At 42.0% G+C, this 25787-nt stretch overlaps 1 protein-coding gene across 1 annotated transcript in view; it reads left to right on the top strand.

Annotated features, from left to right (window-relative positions):
• LOC127622295 (adenylate cyclase type 1-like) overlaps positions 1 to 25139 on the top strand; it is a 90040-nt gene extending 64901 nt beyond the window's left edge. Inside the window, exons 16-20 of the mRNA XM_052096359.1 lie at positions 6025 to 6171; positions 6292 to 6390; positions 8282 to 8396; positions 18797 to 18921; positions 22128 to 25139. Coding sequence (XP_051952319.1) covers positions 6025 to 6171; positions 6292 to 6390; positions 8282 to 8396; positions 18797 to 18921; positions 22128 to 22439 — 798 coding nt within the window. The 3' untranslated portion in view covers positions 22440 to 25139. The remainder of the gene's footprint in view (positions 1 to 6024; positions 6172 to 6291; positions 6391 to 8281; positions 8397 to 18796; positions 18922 to 22127) is intronic.
• The last annotated feature ends 648 nt before the right edge of the window (positions 25140 to 25787 follow it).

Genomic DNA, 25787 nt, shown 5'->3' with positions numbered 1-25787 from the left:
CTGTTTAGCTCTGAAGCAAGCATCCTCTCCTAAGCGTGGAATTATATTGTAAACTGTGACATGGGGAAGTGAAAATCAAGACACATACACAAAAGTATAACCAAGATGCAAACATCTCTGGAATTATTTTCTCAGCAGACAAATGTTTTTCTATTTTATGCCTAATTTTTACATCAGTTTATATCACAATCTTTTTCTTCCCTCTGTTTTACATTTTTAGACACATTTTAAACATAAATATGTTTTACTGGAAAAACAATTTGACACATTTAATGTTCTTTTTTGCTGTCAATTTATTTGTAGTGAACTCTCATAACTGTCCAAGTGTGGGTCTATTGTAGCATTTTATCCCTCAAGTCCACTTAGAATGTTAGTCAATGTTTCTTGCACCAAAATAGTTTTACATGACAAAACAGGCTGTTTATTCCATTGCACCTTTAAGACTTATACCTTTATATGTAAATAAACTTATGATTGCATAACTTCTGTGTACCTGCATACATCACACTCTTGTTCATCAGGTTGGACCAAGCTGCTTAATACTGAATAGGCGTTGATATGTATGTGTGGGTGGTGATATGTTATTGTAATGATTGTTCTGACGTCAATACATGATGATTTCTGAAATGACCTGTTCTTGCAGTTTAATTTTCATAAATGGTTTGGGTAGCCTAGGTTGGGAGATTGACGCTGTGAACATCAGACTGTGTCTAAGTATTACATCAAACTTTTATTTTAAATGATATGAACCATTTCATGCAGTAGTTTTTAACAGGTTGCTACAGGACCCAGATTTTACATTGGACATCAAGTGGCGAAATTGACCCAACACAGTACCAAAATTGTTTAGTGTACAAAAGTAAACTAAAATGTTATATTAAACTTATTCATGGTTTTCAAAAATGAGGTCACGTCACACAAAGTGTTCGTGTTGCCATCTGCCTATTTTGAATAGCTTCTACCAAGTGATAGATTACTATTACCAAAAAAACAAACAAACAAAGAAATAAAAATACAGATAGATTTGGTACCAAGAGCTGTTGATATCAAGAACAAAATACAAATTTTTTATTTAAAACAGACTGATCGCACTGTGAATTCATCAAAAGTAGGCTGAAATTTCCACTGCCGACATCAGTCTCTGCTTACTGAAATTTTGATTACTGCCCCCCAGGGCCCAAAGCTGGAAGTATTGTTGAATGTATGGGCACATGTGTGCTCCAGTTAAAGGGATAGTTCACATAAAAAACGTCATGGTTACTGTTGTAACCTCCGTTCCCTGATGGAAGGAACGACACGTGGTGTCGATTGTAGTGACACAAGGGATCTCTTCTGAGAGCCTTGCGTACCTCTGAACTTGAACTTGAGAAAAGGCCAATGTCAAGTTGTCAGACAGAATTTGCATGCATGGAGTGGGCAAGCGAATGCCAGACAGGTTTACACTGAGGAGCCGAGAATACGGTTACGGCGCATTACAGTGGTAAGGATAGTGACGTGGCAAGGGGAACACAACTTCTCGTTCCTTCCGAACGGAGGTTACAACAGTAACCATGATGTTCCCCTTCTGTAACTCACTTGACGTTGTGTCGATTGTAGTGACACAAGGGGTCCCACTTAAAAACGGCATGCACTACCACGTGTTACGTGGCTGCTGAGCCAGGTGCAAGCAGGCTGTTGCATGCTAGAAGAAGCAGGGTCGGCTGCACGTAACCCTCCCCCCACACCGGGTCGGTTGTTCTGTATTACCGAGTTCTACTGGCTCAGACCTGTCAAAACACGGGAGGTTGTAGAACCTAGCAAAGGTATTGGATGTTGCCCAGCCCGCCGCTCTGCAGATGTCTGCTAAGGAGGTGCCGTGGGCCAATGACCACGAGGATGCCACACTTCTCGTAGAGTGTGTTCGAACCCGCAAGGAGGGGGGGCACGGCCTGGGTGTGATAGGCTAGGGAATTAGCGTCAACAACCCAATGAGATAACCTCTGTTTGGAGACTGTTCCCTTTCTGCCATCTGCCAAAGCAGACAAAGAGCTGCTCAGAGCATCTAGAGCCCTGTGTGCGGTCCACATGGGTACGCAAAGTATGTACCAGACACAGCAACGAAGAGACTGGGTCTGCCTCCTCCCGAGGACCACTGAGAGATCCCAGGAGGGGAACAGGCTTGGCCGGGAAGGGTTGTACCTCCGGGCGCCTCTTAAGGAACCTGATAATCAAGTAGTGCTTACCAAGGGACTTGCCGTCTACTGCGTCGTGGTGGGCTGCGATAGCAGCGACACACACCTTCAAGGTGGAGGGGGCAGCCTCACCTCCAGCCACTCCTGCAGGAATGAAGCACTGACCGAACTGCGCATCTCTGTGTGTCTTCAGATCTGGAAGAACACCAATTTGCGAACAGATGCCACTTGAGGGTGTAAAGTTGCCTGGTAGAGGGAGCTCTGGCTTGGTTGATTGTGTCTACGACTGCATGTGGTAGACCACTTTAGTCTTCCGCGTCCCGTCCAGGGGCCAGAGGGTGCCCCATCCCTGAGAAAGGAGGTCCTTCCTCAAGGGAATTTGCCAGGGAGGTGCTGTCATGAGGAGAGCGAGACACTGAGCGAGACTTGTTGCGACAGCGCGTCTGCCGTCGTGTTGTGGTCGCCAGGGATATGAGTGGCGAGCAGCATCGGGAGTCATGGCTGCGTACGGTGCCTTGGCGGTTTATGTACGCTACCGTGGCGGTGCTGTCTGAACGGATCAAGACGTGCTTGCCCTGAATCAGCTGGAGAAACCTCCGCAGGGCAAGGAGTACAGCCAACAACTCAAGGCAGTTGCCCCGTCCAGGAGCCAGCGGCTGCCTACCTGTAGCACACGGTGCCCCAACCCAGTTGAGAGGCATCTGTGGTGACCACAATACATCTGGACACCTGATGAAGGGGGACTCTTGTCCGCAGAAAACAGAGTTCTGTCCAAGGGTTGAAAGTCTGACAGCAACAAGGGGTGATAAACACACGGTATGTGCCACGGCACCATGCCCATCTCGGGACTCGAGTCTGAAGCCAGTGCTGGAGCGGTCTCATATGCATCAACCCTGAGCGGCGTGACCGCGGTCGAGGTTGCCATATGCCCCAGGAGCCTCTGGAACTGTTTGAGAGGAACCGCTGTGCCTGGCTTGAAGCGAGCCAGGCACGTAAGCACTGACATAAGTGCGGTCGTTTGTGAGACGTGCTGACATTGAGACTCAGTCTAACTTCAAACCAAGAAAAGAGATGCTCCGAACCGGAGAGAGCTTGCTTCTTTCTCAGTTGACCTGAAGCCCTAAGTGGCTGAGGAGCGCAAGCATCTTGTCCCTGTGGGCGCATAGTAACTCTCGAGAGTGTGCTAGGATGAGCCAGTCGTCGAGGTAATGGAGTATGTGGATTCCCACTTCCCGTAGCGGGGCAAGGGCTGCCTCTGCGACCTTGGTGAAGACGCGAGGGAAAAGTGACAGGCCGAATGGGAGGACCTTGTACTGTTACACCGTAAGAAGGGTCGGTGTCGAGGCAGAATGGAGAGGTGGAAGTACGCGTCCTTCAGGTCTACCGCCGCGAACCAATCTTGATGCCGAATGCAGGTTAGAATTCGCCTCTGCGTGAGCATTCTGAACGGGAGTCTGTGTAAAGTCTGGTTGAGAACTCGCAAGTCCAAGATTGGCCGTAACCCACTACCTTTTTTGGGTACGATGAAGTAAGGGCTGTAGAAACCCTTCTTCATCTCGGTTGGAGGGACAGGCTCTATCGCGTCCCTGAGTAGCAGAGTGGAAATCTCTGCTCGTAAGGTGCTGGCATTTTGCCGTGCATTGGTGCCCGAGTGCTTGCGCTGTGACCTTCGTAGCTCTGAGAGCGAGGCCGGTGGCAGAGTGCAGTTCCTGCAGCACGTCAGGATCGGGAATACTCAGGTGCAGATCTTTCAGTGCCTTGGCTTGGTGTACTTGCAGGAGAGCCATGGCATGCAAGGCGGAGGCGGCCTGTCCTCTCGTGTGAAAAGAAAGCCACAACCGCAATGTTGCCATGGCTATGTTCTCGTACTAAGAACATAAACCATTCATAAAATGCTGTCTGCGTGTGTTCGCAGCCCAGGCACACGAGACAGCTTTTATGACTATCAGAAGTGGAGAGAAATCGACCGCATCCAGGAACTACACAGTGGCGGAAGGGCATCTCTAAAAAGACACGTCCTAAAAAGGACGTTCAACCCTCGCTTGTGTATGTTGTTCTTTTACCAGAATCAAAGTCTTTTAGAGGAAAATAAACTCTTTCAGAGAAGTCAACTCTTTTATAAGAGAAGCGCTATTGAAGCGCCCAGGGGCAGAGTTTGCACAGCGTGCAGAGAGGAGAAAGCTGCTGGAATGCGCCATCAGATCCAAAAGCAAGCTCTCTTGCAGAGGTGGGTGAAGCAGTCTGATCACACAACAGTTCTCCAAAGAAAAAATCTGTCTGGCATTCGCTCGCCCGCTCCCTTTATACCCATATGTCCGGGGCGGGGCATGCAAATTCTGTCTGCCAACTTGACATTGGCCTTTTCTCAAGTTCAAGTTCAGAGATACGCAAGGCTCTCAGAAGAGACCCCTTGTGTCACTACAATCGACACAACGTTGAGTGAGTGACAGAAGGGGAATTACAATTCTCTCATCGATTACTCACCTTCTTGCCATCCCAGATGCATATGTCTTTCTTCTGCAGAGCACAAATGAAGATATTTAGATGAATATTTCAGCAATGTAGGTCCATACAATGCAATTAAATGGGTACCAAAACTTTAAAGCTCCAAAAAGCACATTATGGCAGCATAAAAGTAATTCAGAAGACTCCCGTGGTTTAATCCATGTCTTCTGAAGCGATATGATGGGTGTGGGTGAGAAACAAATACATATTTAAGTCCTTTTTTCTAACAATCTCCACTCTCACTTTCACGATTTTGTCGATTAGCATTCTTCATGCATATCACTCACACCTATCACATCACTTCTGAAGACATTGATTTAACTACTGGAGTCGTATGGGGTACTTTTATGCTGCCTTTATGTGCTTTTTGGATCTTCAGAGTTCTGTCACCATTCACTTGCATTGTGAGGACCTACAGAGCTGAGACATTCTTCTGAAAATTCTTCATACAGTGGAAGAAAGAAAGTCATACACATCTGGGATGGCATGAGAAAGTTTTCATTTTTGGGTGAACTATCCCTTTAACATATGAAATATCCTCATAGTGGTGCAAAAAGTGAATTGTATATTTACAACAATAGTTGTAAATAATGTAATACAGTCAACAGGAATGCATATTTTACCCTACTTCCCAACCCTTAACCTAATTGTCAGTTCAGCGAATATGCAACCTTCCAATCATGCTTAGCAATGTTTTATGTGAATGCAATTACTTCTTGATTTCTATGGGACCAAAACCCATGTCTCAGAGGCTGCTATCAGTGCACTAGAGAGAAAGGTAATGGTAATTGCAACTGAATTGATGCAAAAATGTCTTGTGTGGTATGGTGCTTTCAGTTATTAGGCAGAATGGGGTCAATTTCAGGGTACATATACATTTGGAAGCAACGTGTCGATTTCCCATTTGATGATGTTGTTTAAAAGAATATAAAAACCTATATATTTTTCTATGCACAATTATATGGTCTGTTGCATTTTAGTATGTACATTTAGAATGGTTTCCTCTGCTGTCTGCGACCCTATCAGAAAATTTGTGCAACCCATTTTTTTGTCGCAACTTGCCAGTCAAGAACCACCAATGTTTTGCTAAACCACAGTGATACCTCTACTAGATGGACAGGTCAATATTACATCCACTGCTGTCACTAATTTACTCCACTCTTTGATACTGAAAGCAAATTTTGCTTTGACCAAATTCTGGACAATTCATGCATGTCATATGTCATGACTAATTACTGTAGACTTGCCTAGATATTTAGTCCATGAGTCGACGACTCAGCCTGGATCAGTGGTATCGTCCCCTGAGGGTCTCACAGCTCTTTTCTCTCCTGCTCTTTCCCTTTTCCAGGATCTGTATTATCAGTCTTACTCTCAGGTGGGCGTCCTGTTTGCCTCCATTCCCAACTTTAATGACTTCTACATTGAACTGGATGGAAACAACATGGGTGTGGAATGCCTTAGGCTGCTCAACGAGATCATTGCCGACTTTGATGCGGTGAGAATTTCTTGTTTCCCATTCCAAGAAATTTTATGTTTTGCTGAGTGTGTGCATTACCTTAATCCCACTCAAGGATTCATTATTTTTCTGTTGCACCATCTCTATGTCTTTCTGTAGCTGATGGATAAGGAATGCTACAGAGATATTGAAAAGATTAAAACTATCGGCAGCACCTATATGGCTGCAGTCGGACTCGTCCCCACAACAGGATCCAAGGTACACGGAGCATATGTGTGCCTCTGTAGTCTGAGCTCTGTTGTGTTTTTTTTTTATGAAAGAACTGTGTGTGTGTGTGTGTGTGTGTGTGTGTGTGTGTGTGTGTGTGTGTGTGTGTGTGTGAGCGTGTATTTATCACTTTGTGGGGACCAAATGTCCCCATAAGGATAGTAAAACCCGAAATTTTTGACCTTGTGGGGACATTTTGTCGGTCCCCATGAGGAAAACAGCTTATAAATCATACTAAATTATGTTTTTTGAAAATTTAAAAATGCAGGAATTTTTCTGTGAGGGTTAGGTTTAGGGGATAGAATATAAAGTTTGTACAGTATAAAAACCATTATGTCTATGGAAATCCCCATAAAACATGGAAACACTACGTGTGTGTGTGTGTGTGTGTGTGTGTGTGTGTGTGTGTGTGTGTGTGTGTGTGTTTTAGAGTTCAACTGAGTTTGGGTGTATTTACTTTTGGATTTGAAGGGTGAAAAACTTGTCGTGGTACCACTCAAACTTGCCGTTGCTATAAGCAAAACTAATAGCAAACAGGCAAGCACACACCTCACATGTTAATTAGTCATTTTTCAATGCAGCTGGTAAAACGACAGGTGGCATGAAAGTGTGTGGTTAAAGGGTTAGTTGACCCAGAAAACAACATTCTGTCTGTTCTTTCCACACAATGTAATACATATAGAGTAGGGCCTGTCAAAAGTACTCTATATTGAAGCTCTGAACTGCAAGGTGTTTGTTTACACAGAATATCTTTTCCTCAAAAAGTGTTTTTTCCACTAAAGGTTCAGGGCTTTCTACCTCTAAAAGTAGTCCATATGACTCATGCACTGTATTTCAAATGTTCTGAAGCCATACTAAAGCTTTTTGTAAGAAACTGAATGAAATTAAATTGTTATTTGCCAAAAATCTTACCATCTGTAGTAGCTTTTCTTCATATTTAAACTTGTCCCAGAAACTTATTACGAGACACTTAAAGGGTTAGTTCACCCAAAAATGAAAATTATCCCATCATTTACTCACCCTCAAGCCATCCTAGGTGTATATGATTTTCTGATTTTACACTTGGCAGAGAATATCTTGTACATGTCCTGTGTTAAATACATCTATATTCATCATGACAAATTTGTATGATTTTAAAAGACAATTTATTGTCACACTGACAAGTATTGATCACAATACAAACAACTGCAACACACTGAACTGTAAGCTGTAAAGAGAAAAATGAACATAAAATCAGAAATTCACTCGTGAATTAATCTTTTTTTCTTCTATGCTGAGCCTAGTAACAGTCATGTGACAAATGAACAAAATTACTTGAAAAAAGATTTGTTCATTTTGCTGAATGAGAGTCAAAGTTCCAAGTCAGTAAAATGATCCAATATTCCCATCACTACTACAGAAGATCTGCAATAAAGAGCGCAAGTTGGATGGACTGCTTTTGTAATTTCTGTGCTACTAGTGTCACCACAGGTCACAAAAACTGATAGTCCCGCCCTAAATTCTTGCAATTGGTTGAGTCAATATTGCTGTGTTGGGCTGGTCTGAATGCTAAAATAGAAATGTGTCTTGATGCCACCACAGTGATTACACTTATCAAGGAAATTAACCTATGAATGGTAGTTATATTATATTATACATTACTTGTAAATTATTATATATAGTGGTTTTATATACACATTAAGTTGGGACTGGAAAGTATTATATAAGAACAAATGTAACATTGAAATAAAAATCAACACTTCACCTTTTGGTCAGTAGTGCTAGCTTTTTATGAGATACAATACAGTACAATACTCTGTATTTATCTTAGAACATGAGCGTGTAGAAGTGGTAATTCATTGTTATTGTGTCTTTCTGTATGTTCTCTGTTACCCATGAATAGGTTAAGAAGTCCATCTCTGCACACCTGTGCACAATAGCTGATTTCGCCTTTGAGATGTTTGACGTCCTGGACGCGATCAACTACCAGTCCTACAATGACTTTGTGCTTAGAGTTGGTGAGTGAACTTGTGTGTTAGTGTGGGTGAGTGTGCATATGTGAGTGAAGGAAAATATGATTGGAGAAAAAACTTCAGAGGATAAGTGTGCACATTGTGCCGGACATCCTGTGTCTGGTGGTCCGGTAGGACCTCCTGAGTTTAATATAATTTGCAGTGGTAGATTGCGCATAACAGATTTACACACAAACATAAACAAGCTACATACTTTACATACTGAACATATGCTGAGACAGATTAAGATGTTGGAATACCCTGAGCAAGAATGCCTTCGTGCCCACTCTGGAGGTGAGCTGCAGATCACAACTCAACAAAAGATCACCCCTATTATTATCAATGGTGCTGTTGCAGACATGTAGCGTAGAAAATGTTGATTATAATTGGAGAGATCTTTGCCACGTCACTTCAAGTGTCCTGTAGAATGGATTTCAAAGATCCACCAGCAGCAGGACATTTTACACAGTATTGATTACATCCGTATGGTCCATCAAACAGGATTTAATGACATGAATAAACAAGAGGAAAAGATGTACACATCACAATTTGGCATCAGTATCATTATCCACTATAATTTTCTACCCTTTCTAGATTGCGCTATTGTAAAAGCATACATTAAAGAAATATTCCGGGTTTATTACAAGTTAAGCTCAATCAACAGCATTTGTGGTCATGGTTGGGAGGGTTACTTTTGAAATGTATTCCACAACAGATTATGGAATACATGCTTTAAAATTAAATTTGTAACATATTCCGTTAGATTACTCAAGGTCAGTAATGTATTCTAAATACTTTGGATTACTTCTTCAGCACTGGTAGATTTTTTCATTTGTTTTGACTATAAAATCTCTGCCAGTACAGTAAGACAAAACACACATGTTAAAATACATTCTCTGAGAAACCCAAATATCTTATGCGGTGTTGTTTCTAAAACATGATAAATCAAATTTATCTTGTCATAAGGATTTTTAGATATTTTTACAGGAAAACAAAACATAAATTATTATCAAGAATCCAATTTTTGCCCCAATATCAAAGGTCTTACTAGAAAAAAGAAATTATGATCTAACGTGAATTTTCTTAATACAAAAATATGATCGTATCTGGTAACATGCACATGTAAAATGGCTAGAAATAGCATTTTAGCTTAGCGTAAAGCTGACAAAAAATTATTTTGACTCCTTTTCTAAAAAAATAAAAAATAAATCAAGGCTACATTAAGGCAGTTACAATAGAAGTGAATGGGTCCAATTTTTGGAGGGTTTAAAGATAGAAATGTGAAGTATATTATTTTCTAAAAACAACTTGCATTAATTGTATGAGCCATATTCATTTTGTATTATTTTATGTAATTTTGTCCTGTGTCACTAGGGGGCTGTATGTGCTTTGTGGTTCAGCTGATCTCGGGTCAGCCCGGGTAGGCCATTTAACTAAGAGGAAACACAGACACAAGTGTTGCTAATTGGGAAGCAAACAGTTTTTGACTGTGTCTAGTAGTGTCTCGCCTTTGTGGTGATAACAGTTTGTTGATTTTGTTACATGTATTATGAGTTAAGATATTGCCGCTGTATAATATATGGAGGAAATTAAACTTGCTAGATAATAGTAATCAAACTGAATTCTCCGTTTGATATGTGTGAGGCTGCACGGGCGCACGTCTAAACTTAATCCGCTGTATTAGCAACCAGTACTAGACTTCGTTTAGGACTTAGTCAGTACACTTAGGTGAAAAACTGCTTCAATTTGGACAAGCCATCATCGTGAGGATGCAGACCTGTTGTATTGTGGATTTAACGGTGTTCCTTTGGAAACCACGGATGTGAGGTGGGCAAATGTTTGGAGTTGCCGATTGCTGAAAGGAGCTGCAACGGAGCGAGCTAAAGGGACACCGGATTACCACTATCATCACATTGGGACATCATTCATCAAGCCGGCCAATGCTTTATTGGGGTATGTGGTGATCAGCGCTGATATTATGAATGGCCATGGTAATTTGTGTGCATACATTCGTGTAAAGCCAATGCATTGGTAGTAGCTCGCTACCGTCTAAAATAACTTTGCGTGTCTAGACGAGTTGTTGCGCAACACAAAACTATTTTGCCTGCTTATTGATTAATAAACCAATTCGCTTTGTGTGGTCATTATGGCCGAAAAGGAAAAAGGCCAGCTTGGCTTTGAGACTGAACTTTGTATGGGTGTAGGGGTCAAATCTGTAACTGAAAAACGTGTGGTTAAATTAACACCCAAAGCTTTGTTGGAAAAAATAAGCACTTTAGAAAAGGAAAGAAAGTTTAAATTTAGTAAACTGTCGAATGCAAAAGAATCTATTAATAAATTGATGGGTGATAAAGAGCATGTAAGTGAGGTTGAAAATGAATTTAACATGTTCAATTAGTTGAGTGACGAAATACAGCATGTACATGTATCTTTATTGGGTTTATTGCCTGCTGATGAAGCAAAGAAACATGAAATATGGTATCAAGCTAAAATGTTGAGTTTCAATGAGTTTTTTGTGGGTACAAATCAATGGTTGTATGACACTAAAGCTTGTTCAGTTACTAAAATGGATGATGATCATGATGATTTGCCGGTTCAAATTGAAACTCCCCATGTTGATGTCAATGCTGAAAATGGAAATGAGATTGATGCCAGCAATGGAAGAAGAACTGATGGTGGAAAGGATGAGGAAGAGGAGGATCAGATTCAACCTCAAGACAGCATTTCAAATGTGCAGTTAAGGCACCGTGGCTCAAGTAGCGGATCCTCCAGTTGCAGATCCTCCACTTTTTCAGCCAGATGCAGGGCGAAGGTGGAACAGGCCGCACTCTTGGCTCAAGCTGCTGCCTTAAAGGATAAGCATGCATTGGAGGAGCAGGAGCTCATCTTGAGGAGAAAGAAGGAGCAGCTTGAGCTGGACACTGAGATAGCTGCCACTTCTGCTAAGTTAGCAGTGCTACAGGTCGGTAGTAGCCTCCATTCAAGGCAATCTGATGGAATGGCTTCCTATATCAGAAAAGGGGCTAGATTTAAGCTCCCGTCTACCTCTCTCAATCCACAGGCCTCAACATATGTTTCTCTACCCTCACAGCGACATGCATCTCTACCACTACAAAGCAATGCTTCACCATTAGCCAAGCCATCTGTCTTGCCAAAGCCAACTGTCATTCAAAGCTTTCAACCCCTGCAAGGCCAACATCAGACAGCAGGTCTCTACAATTTGCTGCAACAACAGAATGACATAACAGCTCTTCTTGTTAAAATGCAAACTTTACAACTGCTACCACGCCGAGAAATTCCAATTTATGATGGAGATCCTCTAAAGTTCAACACATTTATGAAAGCGTTTGAACACTGCGTGGAGGCAAAGACCAGCTGTAAAGGAGACTGTTTGTACTATCTTGAGCAATTTACTAGGGGGCAGCCAAGGAATATTGTGCGCAGCTGTTTTCATATGACTGCAGATAAAGGATTCGCTGTTGCCAAAAAATTGCTCAAGGAGCACTTTGGAAATGAGTTTAAGATAACAGAAGCCTATATGGAGAAGGTCACAGGGTGGCCAAGTATCAAAGCTGAGGACCCCAAAGCGCTTAAAGCTTATGGACTCTTCCTCCGTGAGTGTTCCAACGCTATGGATGATCTTCAGTACTTGGAGGAACTTAACATGCCAGCAAACATAAAGATTCTGAGTCAGAAGCTTCCATATAAACTCAGAGACCAGTGGAGAACAAGGGCATGTGAGATATGGGAGAAAACTGGTCGAAGAGCACGATTCTCAGACATTGTGGAATACATCGAGCACCAGGTCAGGATCACTTCAGATCCAATCTTTGGTGACATACAGGACACATTACCTGTTATCAAGGGAGCTACAAAAGCAAGCAAGTCGCAAGTAAAACCTCAGTTGGGAAGAAACAGCTTTGCAACACAGGTGGTCATTGAGGATGGATACAGCAAACTAGATAGTAACAAGAAGGAAAAGGTTCAAAACAAAGTGACATCCTTCACCAAGACTGACCCTATTTCCTGCCTGTATTGTGCTGCTGGTAATCATGTTTTGGAACAATGTTTTAAGCTGGGAAAAAAGACACACAGGGAGAAACTGGACTATCTAAAAGAGAAAGGTCTGTGTTTCAGTTTCTTGTGCACAGGACACTTGAGTAAGAATTGCGACAAGCGCATTATTTGCAACAAGTGCAACCGAACGCATCCCAGTGTTTTGCACATAGGAGAGAAGGAAAGGATTACTCAAAAGGATCAGAAGCATGGCGAGCAGAAAATTACTGAGCAGTCAAATACTTCTGACAGCTGTACTACATCCTCCGCTTGTTGTCTTACAGGAGCTGGGCACTGCAATGGAACTCTTCCCATTTTGCCTGTTAAGGTGAAGTGCTCAAAGGGAAACAAGGTTATTGAAACCTATGCTTTTCTGGACCCAGGGAGTACAGGGACTTTCTGCACCAGGAAGCTCATTGACAAGTTGAACATAGAAGGACGCAAATGCAAGATTCATATCCGCACCTTGGGCCACAATAACGTAGTGGAAAGCTCCATTGTTGATGGACTGGAAATTTCAGGAGTTTCTGGTGAGTGCTTCTATCCTCTTTCCAAAGTGTGGACCCAGAATGGGATGCCTGTTTCTACAGCCAACATAATTAGCGAAAGGGAGCTGAAAAAAATTGCCTTATTTAGAGGATATAAAGATTCCCCATATAAATGCTGATGTTGACCTATTAATTGGCACAAACGCCTCCAAGTTGATGGAGCCTTGGGAGGTGATCAACAGTCGTGAAGGTGAAGGACCCTACGTGGTTAGAACCCTACTGGGATGGGTAATAAATGGTCCGTTACGGGGAAGTAGCGACTGTGGAAGTGATCACCCTTTAGTTTATGCCAACAGAATTGCCATTGACAGAATTGAAGAACTGTTAACCAGCCAGTTCAACTACGACTTAAATGAGCAAGCTTCTGCAGAACAGGAAGAAATGTCAAGGGAAGAAAATTAGTTTGTGGAGATAATGGAAAGCTCTGCTCAGCTTAAAAACGGACATCACATGTTTCAAATGCCTTTCAAAGGGAAAGATGTTTTGATGCCGAACAACCTCAGTGTTGCCATGCAATGTAAAAAGGAGACTTCAGAGAGACACAAGCTTTCATGAAGAGTACAACTTCCTTGCTGATGTTATTAGCAATGGCTATGCCGAAGAAGTGCCACAGCATCAGTTGGAAACGCCAATAGGGAAGGTGTGTTATATCCCGCACCACGGCGTGTACCATCCACGGAAAAGAAAGCTACGAGTGGTGTTTGACTGTGGAGCAGAGTACAAAGGGATCTCGCTCAACAGTCAGCTCTTGCAAGGACCGAACCTCACCAGCTCGTTAGTTGGAGTTCTTATGAGGTTCAGACAGGAACAGGTGGCCGTAATGGCGGACATAAAGGCTATGTTCCACCAGGTTAAGGTGACAGAAAAACACCGGGACTACTTAAGATTCTTATGGTGGCCTCAAGGTAACCTGGAGCAAGGTCTTGTAGAGCATCGCATGACTGTCCATTTATTTGGAGCGGTTTCATCACCCAGTGTCGCCTGCCTTGCTCTTAGAAAAACTGCGGAAGACAATCAGGCTAACTTTCCAACAGAAGTGATTGAAACGGTCAACCGAAACTTTTATATGGATGACCTATTGAAGAGTCTGCCCTCTGAAGAGGATGCAGTCACCATGGTTAAGAACCTTTATAACCATTTGCGGCAGAGGAGGGTTTACCCTCACTCAATGGATTAGTAATAGTCGAGAAGTGCTTCAAAGCCTCCCAGAGGATCTCAAGTCCGTCTACGATCCATTGGGGTTCCTGGCACCTCTAGTACTTCCGGCCAAACTGCTGTTAAAGGGGTTATGCAGGACGAAGTGTGATTGGGACGATCCAATACCTCCAGCTTTCCAGCAGAAGTGGAACAAATGGCTGTCAGATCTTGAGAAGGTGGCATATTTCAAGATCCACAGATGTGTGAAGCCTGCAGGATTTGGTAGGACTGTTAGCGCCCAATTGCATCACTTCGCCGATGCGAGCGAGAATGGCTATGGTACGGTTACTTACCTGAGGATGCAGAACATGGATGAGAAGGTTCATGTTACTTTCTTATTTGGCAAAGCCCGAGTTGCCCCCCTGAAGACTGTCACCATTCCCCGTTTAGAGCTCACCACTGCCGTTGTTGCAGTACAAGTGGACAAGATGCTTCAATCGGAGCTCCAGTTCCCATTAGAGAAGACTTGCTTTTGGACTGACAGCACATCAGTTCTTAAGTACATAAAGCAAACAGGGTAACAGACCTTTGTAGCAAACAGGGTAACCACCATAAGGGTCAACTCGGAAATTGATCAGTGGAGATATGTTCCCACATCCCTGAACCCTGCTGACGATGCTTCACGTGGATTGAAGGCAGAAGATCTTGTGAAACAAAGATGGATAGAAGGCCCAAAATTCCTACGGGAACCTGAAGAAATGTGGCCAACATTTCCTGTGGATACAAGTGTCACTGCCGACGACCCAGAAGTAAAGAGATGTCTGACTGTCAATGCGATACTAGTTGACACCAGCGCCACATCGCAACTGATGACTTATTTCTCTGATTGGCAAAGATTGAAAGTTGCAGTTGCGTGGCTCATTAAGCTAAAAGGAACTCTGCTCAAACTGAAAGAAAAAAGAAAAGAGTTGGAGTATGCAAACACCAGTGTTATTGGAACCGTAAGGTTGGATGTGCAAAAGGAGATGCAAGCTTTCTCAAAATCGCTTGGGAATCAGAAGGTGACGCTGGAAAATCTCTTGGAGGCTGAGACCTCCATAATCGCTTTTTGCCAGCAAGAAAGATTCCCCACTGAATTTGCTGCACTAACCTCTGGCAAGCCACAAGTGCCGAGAAGTAGCAGCCTCCTCAAATTGGATCCGGTTCTAAAAGGAGGACTTCTATGAGTTGGGGGACGACTGAGAAAGGCAGCAATCCCTGAGGACATTAAACACCCCCTCATCTTGTCAAAGGACCAACATATCTCCGATCTTATCCTCCGTCACGTCCATTTACAGCTTGGACATGGAGGTAGAAGTCATGTTCTTTCCACTACAAGGAGAAAATACTGGATCACAAGTGGACCTACTGCAGTGAGGAAGATCATATCAAGATGCCTCATTTGCTAGCTCAATGGTGGAAAACCTGGTGAGCAAAAAATGGCAGACCTGCCAGAAGAGAGAGTGGTTCCTGATCTACCGCCGTTCACAAATGTTGGCGTAGATTATTTTGGGCCAGTTGATGTAAAAAGAGGGCGTAGCATCGTGAAAAGATATGGAGTAGTATTCACTTGCATGACAAGTAGAGCCGTGCACTTGGAGGTGGCCTATTCTCTTGACACAGACTCATGCATCAATGCGTTGCGAAGGTTCATCTGTCGAAGAGGACAAGTCTCGCACTTGAGATCTGACAATGGCACCAACTTTGTGGATGCAGAAATGGAGTTGCGAGAAACCTTAGCCTCTTTGAATCATGACCGCATTGAAAGATCCTTGTCAAAAAAGGGAATCAAGTGGAGCTTTAACCCTCCAACTGGGTCGCATCACGGTGGCGCATGGGAGCGCATGATACGGATGATCAGAAAGATCTTGTGCTCTGTGCTCCATCAGCAAACCTTGGATGATGAAGGGTTCCATACCGTGCTCTGTGAGGCTGAAGCTATGCTTAACGATCACCCTATCACAAGACTGTCAGAGGATCCCAACGATCTTGAGGCGTTGACACCAAACCATCTGCTGCTCCTCAAAGGAAAACCAGTTCTCCCACCAGGACTGTTCAACAAAAAGGATGTTTACGCAAGGAGAAGGTGGAAACAAACGCAGTACATTTCGGATCTCTTTTGGAAGAGGTGGATCCGCGAGTACTTACCGCTTTTACAGGAGCGTCAAAAATGGAACCAGGAGAAGAGGAGTTTTGTTCCTGGAGACCTGGTCATGATTGCGGACTCCACAGCACCACGTGGGTCATGGATGTTAGGAAGAGTCCTGGAAACCTTCCCTGATAAGAGAGGTCTGGTACGTGTGGTTCGTTTGAAGACCAAGACAAACATCATTGAACGACCCATCACTAAAATATGCTTGCTTAATGAAGCTAAAGAGTAATTGGTTTCCATTTCATATCTATATTTTCGGTATTTGTGGCTCTTTTGAATTTGGTGTAATTGCTCTGGCAGACACAATTAGGGGCTGGAGTGTATGACCCATATTCATTTTGTATTATTTTATGTAATTTTGTCCTGTGTCACTAGGGGGCTGTATGTGCTTTGTGGTTCAGCTGATCTGGGGTCAGCCCGGGTAGGCCATTTAACTAAGAGGAAACACAGACACAGGTGTTGCTAATTGGGAAGCAAACAGTTTTTGACTGTGCCTAGTAGTGTCTCGCCTTTGTGGTGATAATGGTTTGTTGATTTTGTTACATGTATTATGAGTTAAGATATTGCCGCTGTATAATATATGGAGGAAAATAAACTTGCTAGATAATAGTAATCAAACTGAATTCTCCATTTGATATGTGTGAGGCTGCACGGGCGCACGTCTAAACTTAATCCGCTGTATTAGCAACCAGTACTAGACTTCGTTTAGCCTCTTAACCAGCACCCCTATTTTTGAGAATTTTCGGAAAATGACATACCCAAATACAAATGTCTGTAACTCCTAAACCATATGCTCCACATTCATAACTCTGATATTTTTTTAAACTAGACACTTGAAACTTTGTTACCCAAGAGTCATATTAATTCAAAAGTAGCATAGGAACAGAGTAAAACAAGGTCAAATTTACATGAACGTGACTCACGATTTCTATGAATGAACTTCATTTAGGGAAAAATGTATCAGACTTTTATGTTAAAGGCCTGAAAACACCATAAAGATAAAACTGAATGTCTGACCATGTTCTGATTCAAATTTGAAGATGATACTCCCAAAAATGTAGTTTCTGTAAGCTTTTATTCAGGGAAAGTCTAGGCGTCCTTTCCAAAAGGCCATTTGGAGACTGTAATCTCATATCTTGCTAGTCTTCTCCACTGTAATTTTATAATCAAAACCATCTTCACCTGACTTCTTGTAATCCTTTCCTTCCATTTTTGTTATATTATATGCATCATAAATATAATGTGTGTGTGATATAAATATTATGTCTTTATGTATAATATACAGCTATCACCTAGCTACTCGTGTAGCCTCGTGTCTTTGCTAGTCATTTTATAATCAAAAACATGATATGAACAGAAAAACTGCCAATACTTCATAAACATAAAAACTCAAGACGATGTGTTTCAACTTAGCGATCTAATACGGGATCGAGTCCAGACTTAGTCAGTACATTAATTATTTTGTTAAATATTGTGTATTATTTGAACTGTCAAGTTGTTTAAATTGTAATTTACAGTGATTACAAAGTTTGCGGCGTAACATTGTAATGGCAACGAAAATAGGCTTTAACTTTATTCAGCAAAAGTTAGAACGCAATGTTATCACACTAAAATCATGTGAACTCAAAGATTGTTTATGTCTTGAGGCTATACTTTTGAAACGGTGAGTATTTTAATGTTAACGGATTGGTCCTATTGACTTTCATTGCAAGTGCCTCAATGTAACCCAGATTTTTAAAATTTTTTTAAGAAGGGGCGAAGTCTTATTAAATTATTTTGTGGAAATAAATATTATGACACAAGTGTTGTACATTGAGCTTAAAGTTCCAGATATGTATGACTTTCTTTCTTCTGCAGAACACAAATTAACATTTTTAGAAGAAAAACACATTAAACAGTCAACTATTAATTGCAGAAATTATTGCGTTAAACTTCCCAGCCATACTATGAACATATGCAGTTGTAAACATATGCATAATAAGATACTTTTTTTTTTCTCTAAAGAGAAAAAAAAAGGTTTTATAATTTTTAATTTCCATCAAAAATACATTTCTTCACCTCTCAAATGAGGGAATTCAGGCAGGGAAAAATAATATTAACCAACCAAATTTGTATATTTTCTGAAGAAAATTTGAATGGTGCTTGCCTGTGCAGAACTCACTTCCACAATACTAGGGTGTTGTGGGTGGTTGTCAGGGTGTTGCTATGCAGGTGCTAAGGTGTTCAGGGTGGTTGCTAGGTTTTTGGCCCAAGTCAAAAGAGCCCAGATATTTATCTAGATATGTTTCTTAGATATGGTTGTCTCATCTTCAATGTAAGTCTAAAGGAATTGTTCACTCATTTTATTTTCTGTTTTCCCATTGAAAATTCATATTCATATAGAAAAACATCACATTATGGAAGATAAAAATGCATTTTTATGTTTTTGAAGGTAATTGATCGAGTTGTTGAATTTCTTTTAATTCATTTATCAGGTATTAATGTGGGTCCAGTGGTTGCCGGGGTGATCGGGGCTCGCAGGCCTCAGTACGACATCTGGGGAAACACAGTCAACGTTGCAAGCAGAATGGACAGCACTGGAGTTCAGGGCAAGATACAGGTGGAACAGACATAGAATCATATACACAAACAGCTAAAACTAGATCACTCCACTATAAATTTTGTAAATGTGCAGTTAAGAAAAGACCCTTAAAATAATTTTTGCTCTTGTAACCCAATCAGTTTAATTCAGTTTTGCTAAATAACATTTTTGACTTGAATAAAATAAGTTAAAAGGTGAAGTGTGTAATTTCTGCACCACTAACATCACCAAATGCCACAGTAATTTTCAAACAGGTCTCCCAAACACTTTCTTGTCCTTCACTGGTTGACAAACAGATAGTCTTGCCCCAAACTCAACATTGGTCAAGCTAATGTTCCCCTTCTGTCACTCACTCGACATTGTGTCGATTATAGTCACACTAGGGATCTCTTCTAAGAGCCTTGGTTACCTCTGAACTTGAAAAAAGGCCAATGAAAAATTGGCATGTCCCTCCCCAGGACATACGGGTATAAAAGGAGGGAATTGTGCATCTGTTTAGTCAGATTTCTTCTTCGGAAATGAGCGGTTGTGTGATCAGCGAGCTGACGTTCACTACTGTTCCACTCACCTCTTCCAGAGCACAACTGTTGGATCTTACGGCGCATTACCAGCGGCTTTTCTCTTCCTCTGAGGTAAAGCCACTTCAGCCCCCCCCCCTCCCCACAGATTGTGATGGGTAAATCCCTGGGTAAATCCCCACGAAAATCTCGCCCCCCCCAGCACGCTCATTTGCCCCTGTCCAGGTCCGATGTGAGACCAGCTCGCCCCACGGCCATTCTGATGACTCCTTCGGACCCCCCGAGCTGTGAGAATATCGCCGCTGCAGCGGAGAGGGTTGCAGCGTCTGACGCTGAGGACTCGACTGGGCTGCCACATTCGGCTCTGAGGCCAACGCGCAGATGTCTGGCATGCTAAACGATTGGTTCCTCGGGTCAGGGCCCCCCAGTTCCTTTCTTCCCGGAAGTGCATGGTGAGCTGACGAAGTCATGGAGGGCCCTTTTACTGCCCAAAACTGATCTCCTTGCTTGTCCGCTCTGACTACCCTCGACGGCGGGCTGGACCATGGGTATACCGAGGTTCCACACGTGGACAAAGCGGTTGCTGTGTGCCTGTGCCCACAAAACGCGGCCGCCTGGATGGATCGCCCGGTACTCCCCTACAAGGCCTGTAGGGAGACGTCGTCCCTGGTGTCCAAAGCCTAGAGCCACCGGATGGGCCACTTATGCTCTGCATGCCACGGCCCTCCTGCAAACCCACCAGGTCAAGTCACTTAAAGAACTGCACTTGGGTAGTCCTAATCCTGATGTGCTGCAGGAACTGCGCTCAGCAACTGACCACAGGTCACAGCGCAGGCACTCACAGCGCAGGCACTCGGACAGGCGACATCAGTGGCTGAACCTGGTCGAGATGCGGGAGATTGACAAACCCTGCTTTCTCAACGCCCCTGTCTCCCAGCTCAGCCTATTCGGTGACGCCGCTGAGGACTTCGCCCAACGGTTTTTAGCGGTGAAGAAACAGACAGAGGCCATTCAATACATCATGCCTCCTCGTCGCACAAGAGCACATACTCCGTCTGTTCGCCGAGGGCGTCCCCTGTGGCTGCGAAAGCTCAGGCAACTCCGTCCCAACCCGGGCCCAGTTCTCAGCCCCAACGTAGAGCTCCCCGCAGGAAGCTGTGAATACGCGCGATACGTTTTGCATTCCCTCGCAATAAGTTTTGCGTTCCCTTGCAATTATTTGTATTACCTTGCAATATGTTTTGCGTTCCCTCGCAATAAGTTTTGCATTCCCTCACAATAGTTTGCATTCCCTTGCAATAAGTTTTGCCTTTACCCGCAATATGTATTGCATTTCCTCCCAATAGTTTGTCTTCCTTTGCAATAAGTTTAGCATTCGCCCGAAATAGTTTGCGTTCCCTCACAATAACTTTTATGTTTGCCCACAATAGTTTGCGTTCCCTTGCAATCAGTTTTGTGTTTGCCCGCAAAAGTTTGAAATCCCTCACAATTCCAACAGTCCCCCTTCTGTCACTCACTCGACGTTGTGTTGATGTAGTGACACTAGACGTCGCTCTTGAGAGCCTCAAACACCTCCCATTCTTTGATAAAAGGCCAATGAGAATTGGCGAGTGGAATTTGCATGCCACTCCCCCGGACATACAGATATAATAGGAGCTGGAATGCCCACTCCATTCAGATTTTTTCTTTGGAGCCAAGTGGTTGTACTATTAGCGATCTGAATAATTCTGCTGTTCCATTCACCTCTTAAGAAGCTTATGCTTTTGGATACACGGCACATTTCACATGTCACATTTGAGCCGTTAGAGTCAGTCGAGCTGAAAGCCCTCTCCTTAAAGATGGCCCTCCTGATTGCGCTCACCTCCATCAAGAGGGTGGGGGACCTGAAAGCGTTCTCCCTCAGCCCTGTTGTTGCTGTGTCTGGTGCGTGATTTGTGCGCACCTACTTGGATCACACGCAGAGCTTTAGATGCTTTTAGCAGCTCTTTGTCTGCTTTGGTGGTCAGCGGAAAGGGAACGCCGTCTCTAAACAGAGGCTTTCCCACTGGATCGTGGCCTACCAGACCCAGGCCGTGCCTGCCCCCTTGCGGCTTCGAGCACACTCTACAAAGAGTGTGGCATCCTCATGGGCACTTGCCAGTGGCAGCTCTCCAGCAGATATCTGCAGAGCAGTGGGCTGGGTAAGACCCAATACCTTCGCAAGATTTTATTTTATTACTCTGGTAACCCCTGTGATGTATATTCCACGGTACGGTCTCCCTGTCGGTGGACCCGCCTCTCCCTTGGGCAGAGCTCTCTCCATGACCTTTGTAGGCAAACCATGATTTATTATGTGGAAATCATGGTTTTAATACAGTATACTGCATCCATATAGTAACCATGGTTTTACTATAGATTAATAGATGTTATTTGTTGTAAAACCTTAGCAACACAAAATTATGATTTTAGTACTATAGTTTTCCTGTATTATTACTTTGAATTTACTACAAATATCAAGGTTAAAATATTGTTACTATAGTAAAACCATGGTAAATTTATTGTGAGGGCACGCAAATCTATTTTAGATGTATTTATTTTTATTATTTATTTCCTCTAAGGGGCTCCGTTACAATTAGCTTAAAGTTGTCTTTGCATATTAAGCTAGGATAGCATAAAGTATTTTAGCATTTTGAGTTTATTTACTTTGCTTTGCTTGTGCATTCACAGGTAACAGAGGATGTCTTCCGACTACTCCATGATTATTATCACTTCCAGTGCCGTGGACAGGTCAGCGTAAAGGGCAAAGGTCAAATGCTCACCTATTTTCTGGAGGGCCGAACCCCCCAAGGCACACTACATACTCAGTCCAAGAGCCTGGAGCGTGGGTCAAACCCTTGCATCCAGACAAAGTTGGGCTCTGCGCCCACTGTCAGCAGTTATGGGGTCAAAAGTCACACTCTGGGATGCGTTGCCACAATTCCAAACAACAGCATTCTTTACTTACCCTCAGTATCTGTCAACATGGAGATGGAGGTGTGAACGCCACTGAGACAGGTTCTGCGGAGATTAATAAAGTTGAGTAAAAATAAATAGGAAGTAGGATTGTAGATCTGTGATGAATAAAAAGGAGAAAGGAGACAGTGAGGTCTCTGTCTTTGCACTGATGAAGAGATGAGAGAGACATTTAAATGTACCAAACAGAGAAAAGCCCTCCCCTTCCACGCAAGTACATAAGCAAGTATGTAATTATGTGTGCGCGTGTATGTGTTTGTGTGTTATAATGAGTCTTCCCCAGACCAATAGGACTTCAGGGTCTACTACATGGGAGCATGCGATCTACTGCAAGACAGCTTCACACCAGCCGAGGAGACACATGCCGTGTGTGTGTGTGTGTGTGTGTGTGTGTGTGTGTGTGTGTGTGTGTGTGTGTGTGTGTGTGTTATCTTGCATCTAAAAATGTCAAGAGATGCCAAGGCAATGAACATGTGAGCAATGAGGACCAAACATTTAGATTTTAAACAGCGCTGTATTTTGTACTATGAATGAGTCAGGGCAGATGTTTATGAGACGATGAAACGTAAGCAGGGAGAAACTTGACACTTGGGTTTTTATTTAAAAAAACAAAAAAAACAAGGTTCCTCATATTGAGATTTGTTTTCAATACATTGTTTACAAAAACTCGGCAAGGGTTTTCTGAGCTGATACAAATGGAATTTCCAGTTTTCAAAGGCATTAGTTTGCAGTTAATACCGTCTTAAAAGAGAAATTACCAAAACTACTAAACAATTACTCCACAGTGAATCAGAGACCATCATTAAACATTACTCCATCAGTGAATCATTTACAGAAAGTCTGTAGAGTCTATGACGTGGGTAAATGTTTATCTTTTCATGGGATGTATCAGCAAAGTTTTCCTTCATGTGATGTGTGTACGCACTGGTGCTTGGAGAAAACATCTGCATTCACTTGTCACTGCCCTTTGACCTCTGGAATTTTTCTCTCCAGTAATTACAAGAAGAAAAAAAAAGAATCCTGTATTATACTGTCAAATGTTGATTTACTGAAATAAACACTACACTGCACGAGAACTGTAACACAAGCCAGCACAATCAAGGCTGTGTGAAAGTGCAGTATTTTATTATTATTTTTGAAAACATTGGCTCCCAGTTTGTAAAAATGCAGAGAGAATAGCTGGACATTTGTTCCCTATTCCAAATATTTTGTCAGTGGTTTTTCTGAGTTTGTAAGTGGCGCTTCGCTTTACGATTCTCCTATCAACGGTAGCATCTCTCACTGTGTTTGCAGAACGATCTTTAACACACGACTGAATATGCATGATATTTTAGTGCTGGATGTGTCATGTGCTCTGTAGGTTTTAGGTTCTGCCGTCTGAACATCTGGATTTTAGTGCATCAATTTCAGAGCATGCAAACGTCTCAAATCCACACTCGAGTTTGAACACTCAATAGCCTCGTTTTAGATTTCATACGAATAAAAGACTCAGAGTTCAGGCCAGTTGGCCAGGTTTATTTACTTTATGTGCTATTACTGTATCTTTGATAGGTTTTCCATGATGCCTAGGGAATGAAGTTTGGCTTCAAGCATGTCCATTCTCAGCATGCCGTAATTCTGTCATGTCTGCTATTTGATAATTAAGTTGTGTCTCTAATGCATGCCTACTGCAAAAAAAAAAAACAAGGGTGAAAAGTGTCAAATAAATGTTGCGAAACATGCTTTAGTAGCACTGCATGAGCCCACAATAATGGCCTTGATGCCCTGATGAATTGAAACATATTTCGTTGAACCATAATCTTTTACTGATGGCTTATCTGCTTACCTTTGCCATGCGTGGTGCTGCTGTAAGACATTGGGGAACGCTTACTGGGAGTTTTGTAGCATTGGCACCTATGTCAAGCTCTTGAAGTGACTGCCTTTTTATCCAGGGTCTGTTAGAGAAGTTTAATTTATTTTAATATGTGCCAACACATACTATAGTTACCAACATATCAGACTGTGTTCTTTTATAGCACAATTATGTGACTTGGTTTTCTTTCTAACTTAACTCTCATAGACTGACCAAACCACTTGGGGCCCACAACTCACAAATGGGTATTCCTTTAGATTTAAACGTTTTGTCTATTTTTAAATTATGTCAGACAGCATATCAAGGATTGCTCTGTTTCTGATTATACTTTACCTGCATTTAGGTTAAGTTGCCACATAAACAAAATGTAAGATTTCACCTATTAATGTAAACCGAAAAACTGCCCATTCAGGTTTACTTTTTTTTTTAATTTAATGAATATGAATGCCAAATGCCAAAATGCTTATTGTATCACTGAATATTTCAGATTCTATGATCCAACATATGTAGACAGACAGCTAAGTGGTTCTATACGATATGGCTTAATATGAATTATTTTCAGATTACAGTGGCCTAAATTACTGCTGTTATTAACATTATGTATTAACTTTAATAAAGCATAAAGTGTGCACAGTAAAATCATAGACTAGATTTTCATGTCAATTCGATATTTTCATATTTGATACGGGTCCAAATTATTGTACGTATTAAATATATTGTAGAGTAAACTAAAAGAGTATTTTATTGATGATTTGTAATATTTGTGCTATTTTTGGGGTTGCAATGTATTTATTGCGATTGGTTCTATGTGAATGTAAATTTCATATTGAGATCTTTTATACTTGTGTTTGCACTGTTAAGGAATAAATTAATGATGAGAGATGACATTGCACATTTCATGGTGTTTTTCTGAGGGTCGGCGTTGTCGTGGTCTTGACCTTGGCCTTGACCTTGGCCTTGAATAGCAGGGCATCAAACTATGGACTGTGACTGTGAGAGTGAATGACCTGGGAGTTGTGAAGTTGTATAACTCAAGAAAAACAACTGGGGCCAAACAAATAAAGATTCTCTCATAAATACATAAAGTATATAAAATAAATATAAGAATAAAGTTTTCCAGTTATAAAATATCTAAACATACTTATTTACTCAAGAAGAAAAATGTTGAAGGTTTTCAGAGAAAGTAACTTGTTCCATAGGCAGATAATTTCACTTTTACCATACAGGATAATTATTCTACATTTAATAAGGTTCATGCTTAAAGTGAACAAAATCTGTGAAACAAGTCAAAATACACCTAGACTGGCCCCCCAAAATATGTGGTCACTTAAGACACAAATTAAAATTAATAAATGTCTCTGCTTTAATTCACAAAATATGAAACCAGTGACATTTATTTTACAGAAATAATGCACAATCAAACTTTTCAAGCAAGACATTTAACAAAAAACTAAAATAATACATTTAAATAAATGTTTTTAAGATTTTTTTTCATTGTAAAATTTGTTCCCCTTCTGTCGCTC

This window comes from Xyrauchen texanus, chromosome 28, assembly GCF_025860055.1.
Source record: "Xyrauchen texanus isolate HMW12.3.18 chromosome 28, RBS_HiC_50CHRs, whole genome shotgun sequence".
Lineage (NCBI taxonomy): Eukaryota > Metazoa > Chordata > Actinopteri > Cypriniformes > Catostomidae > Xyrauchen > Xyrauchen texanus.
This window is presented reverse-complemented; position numbering and strand designations above follow the sequence as displayed.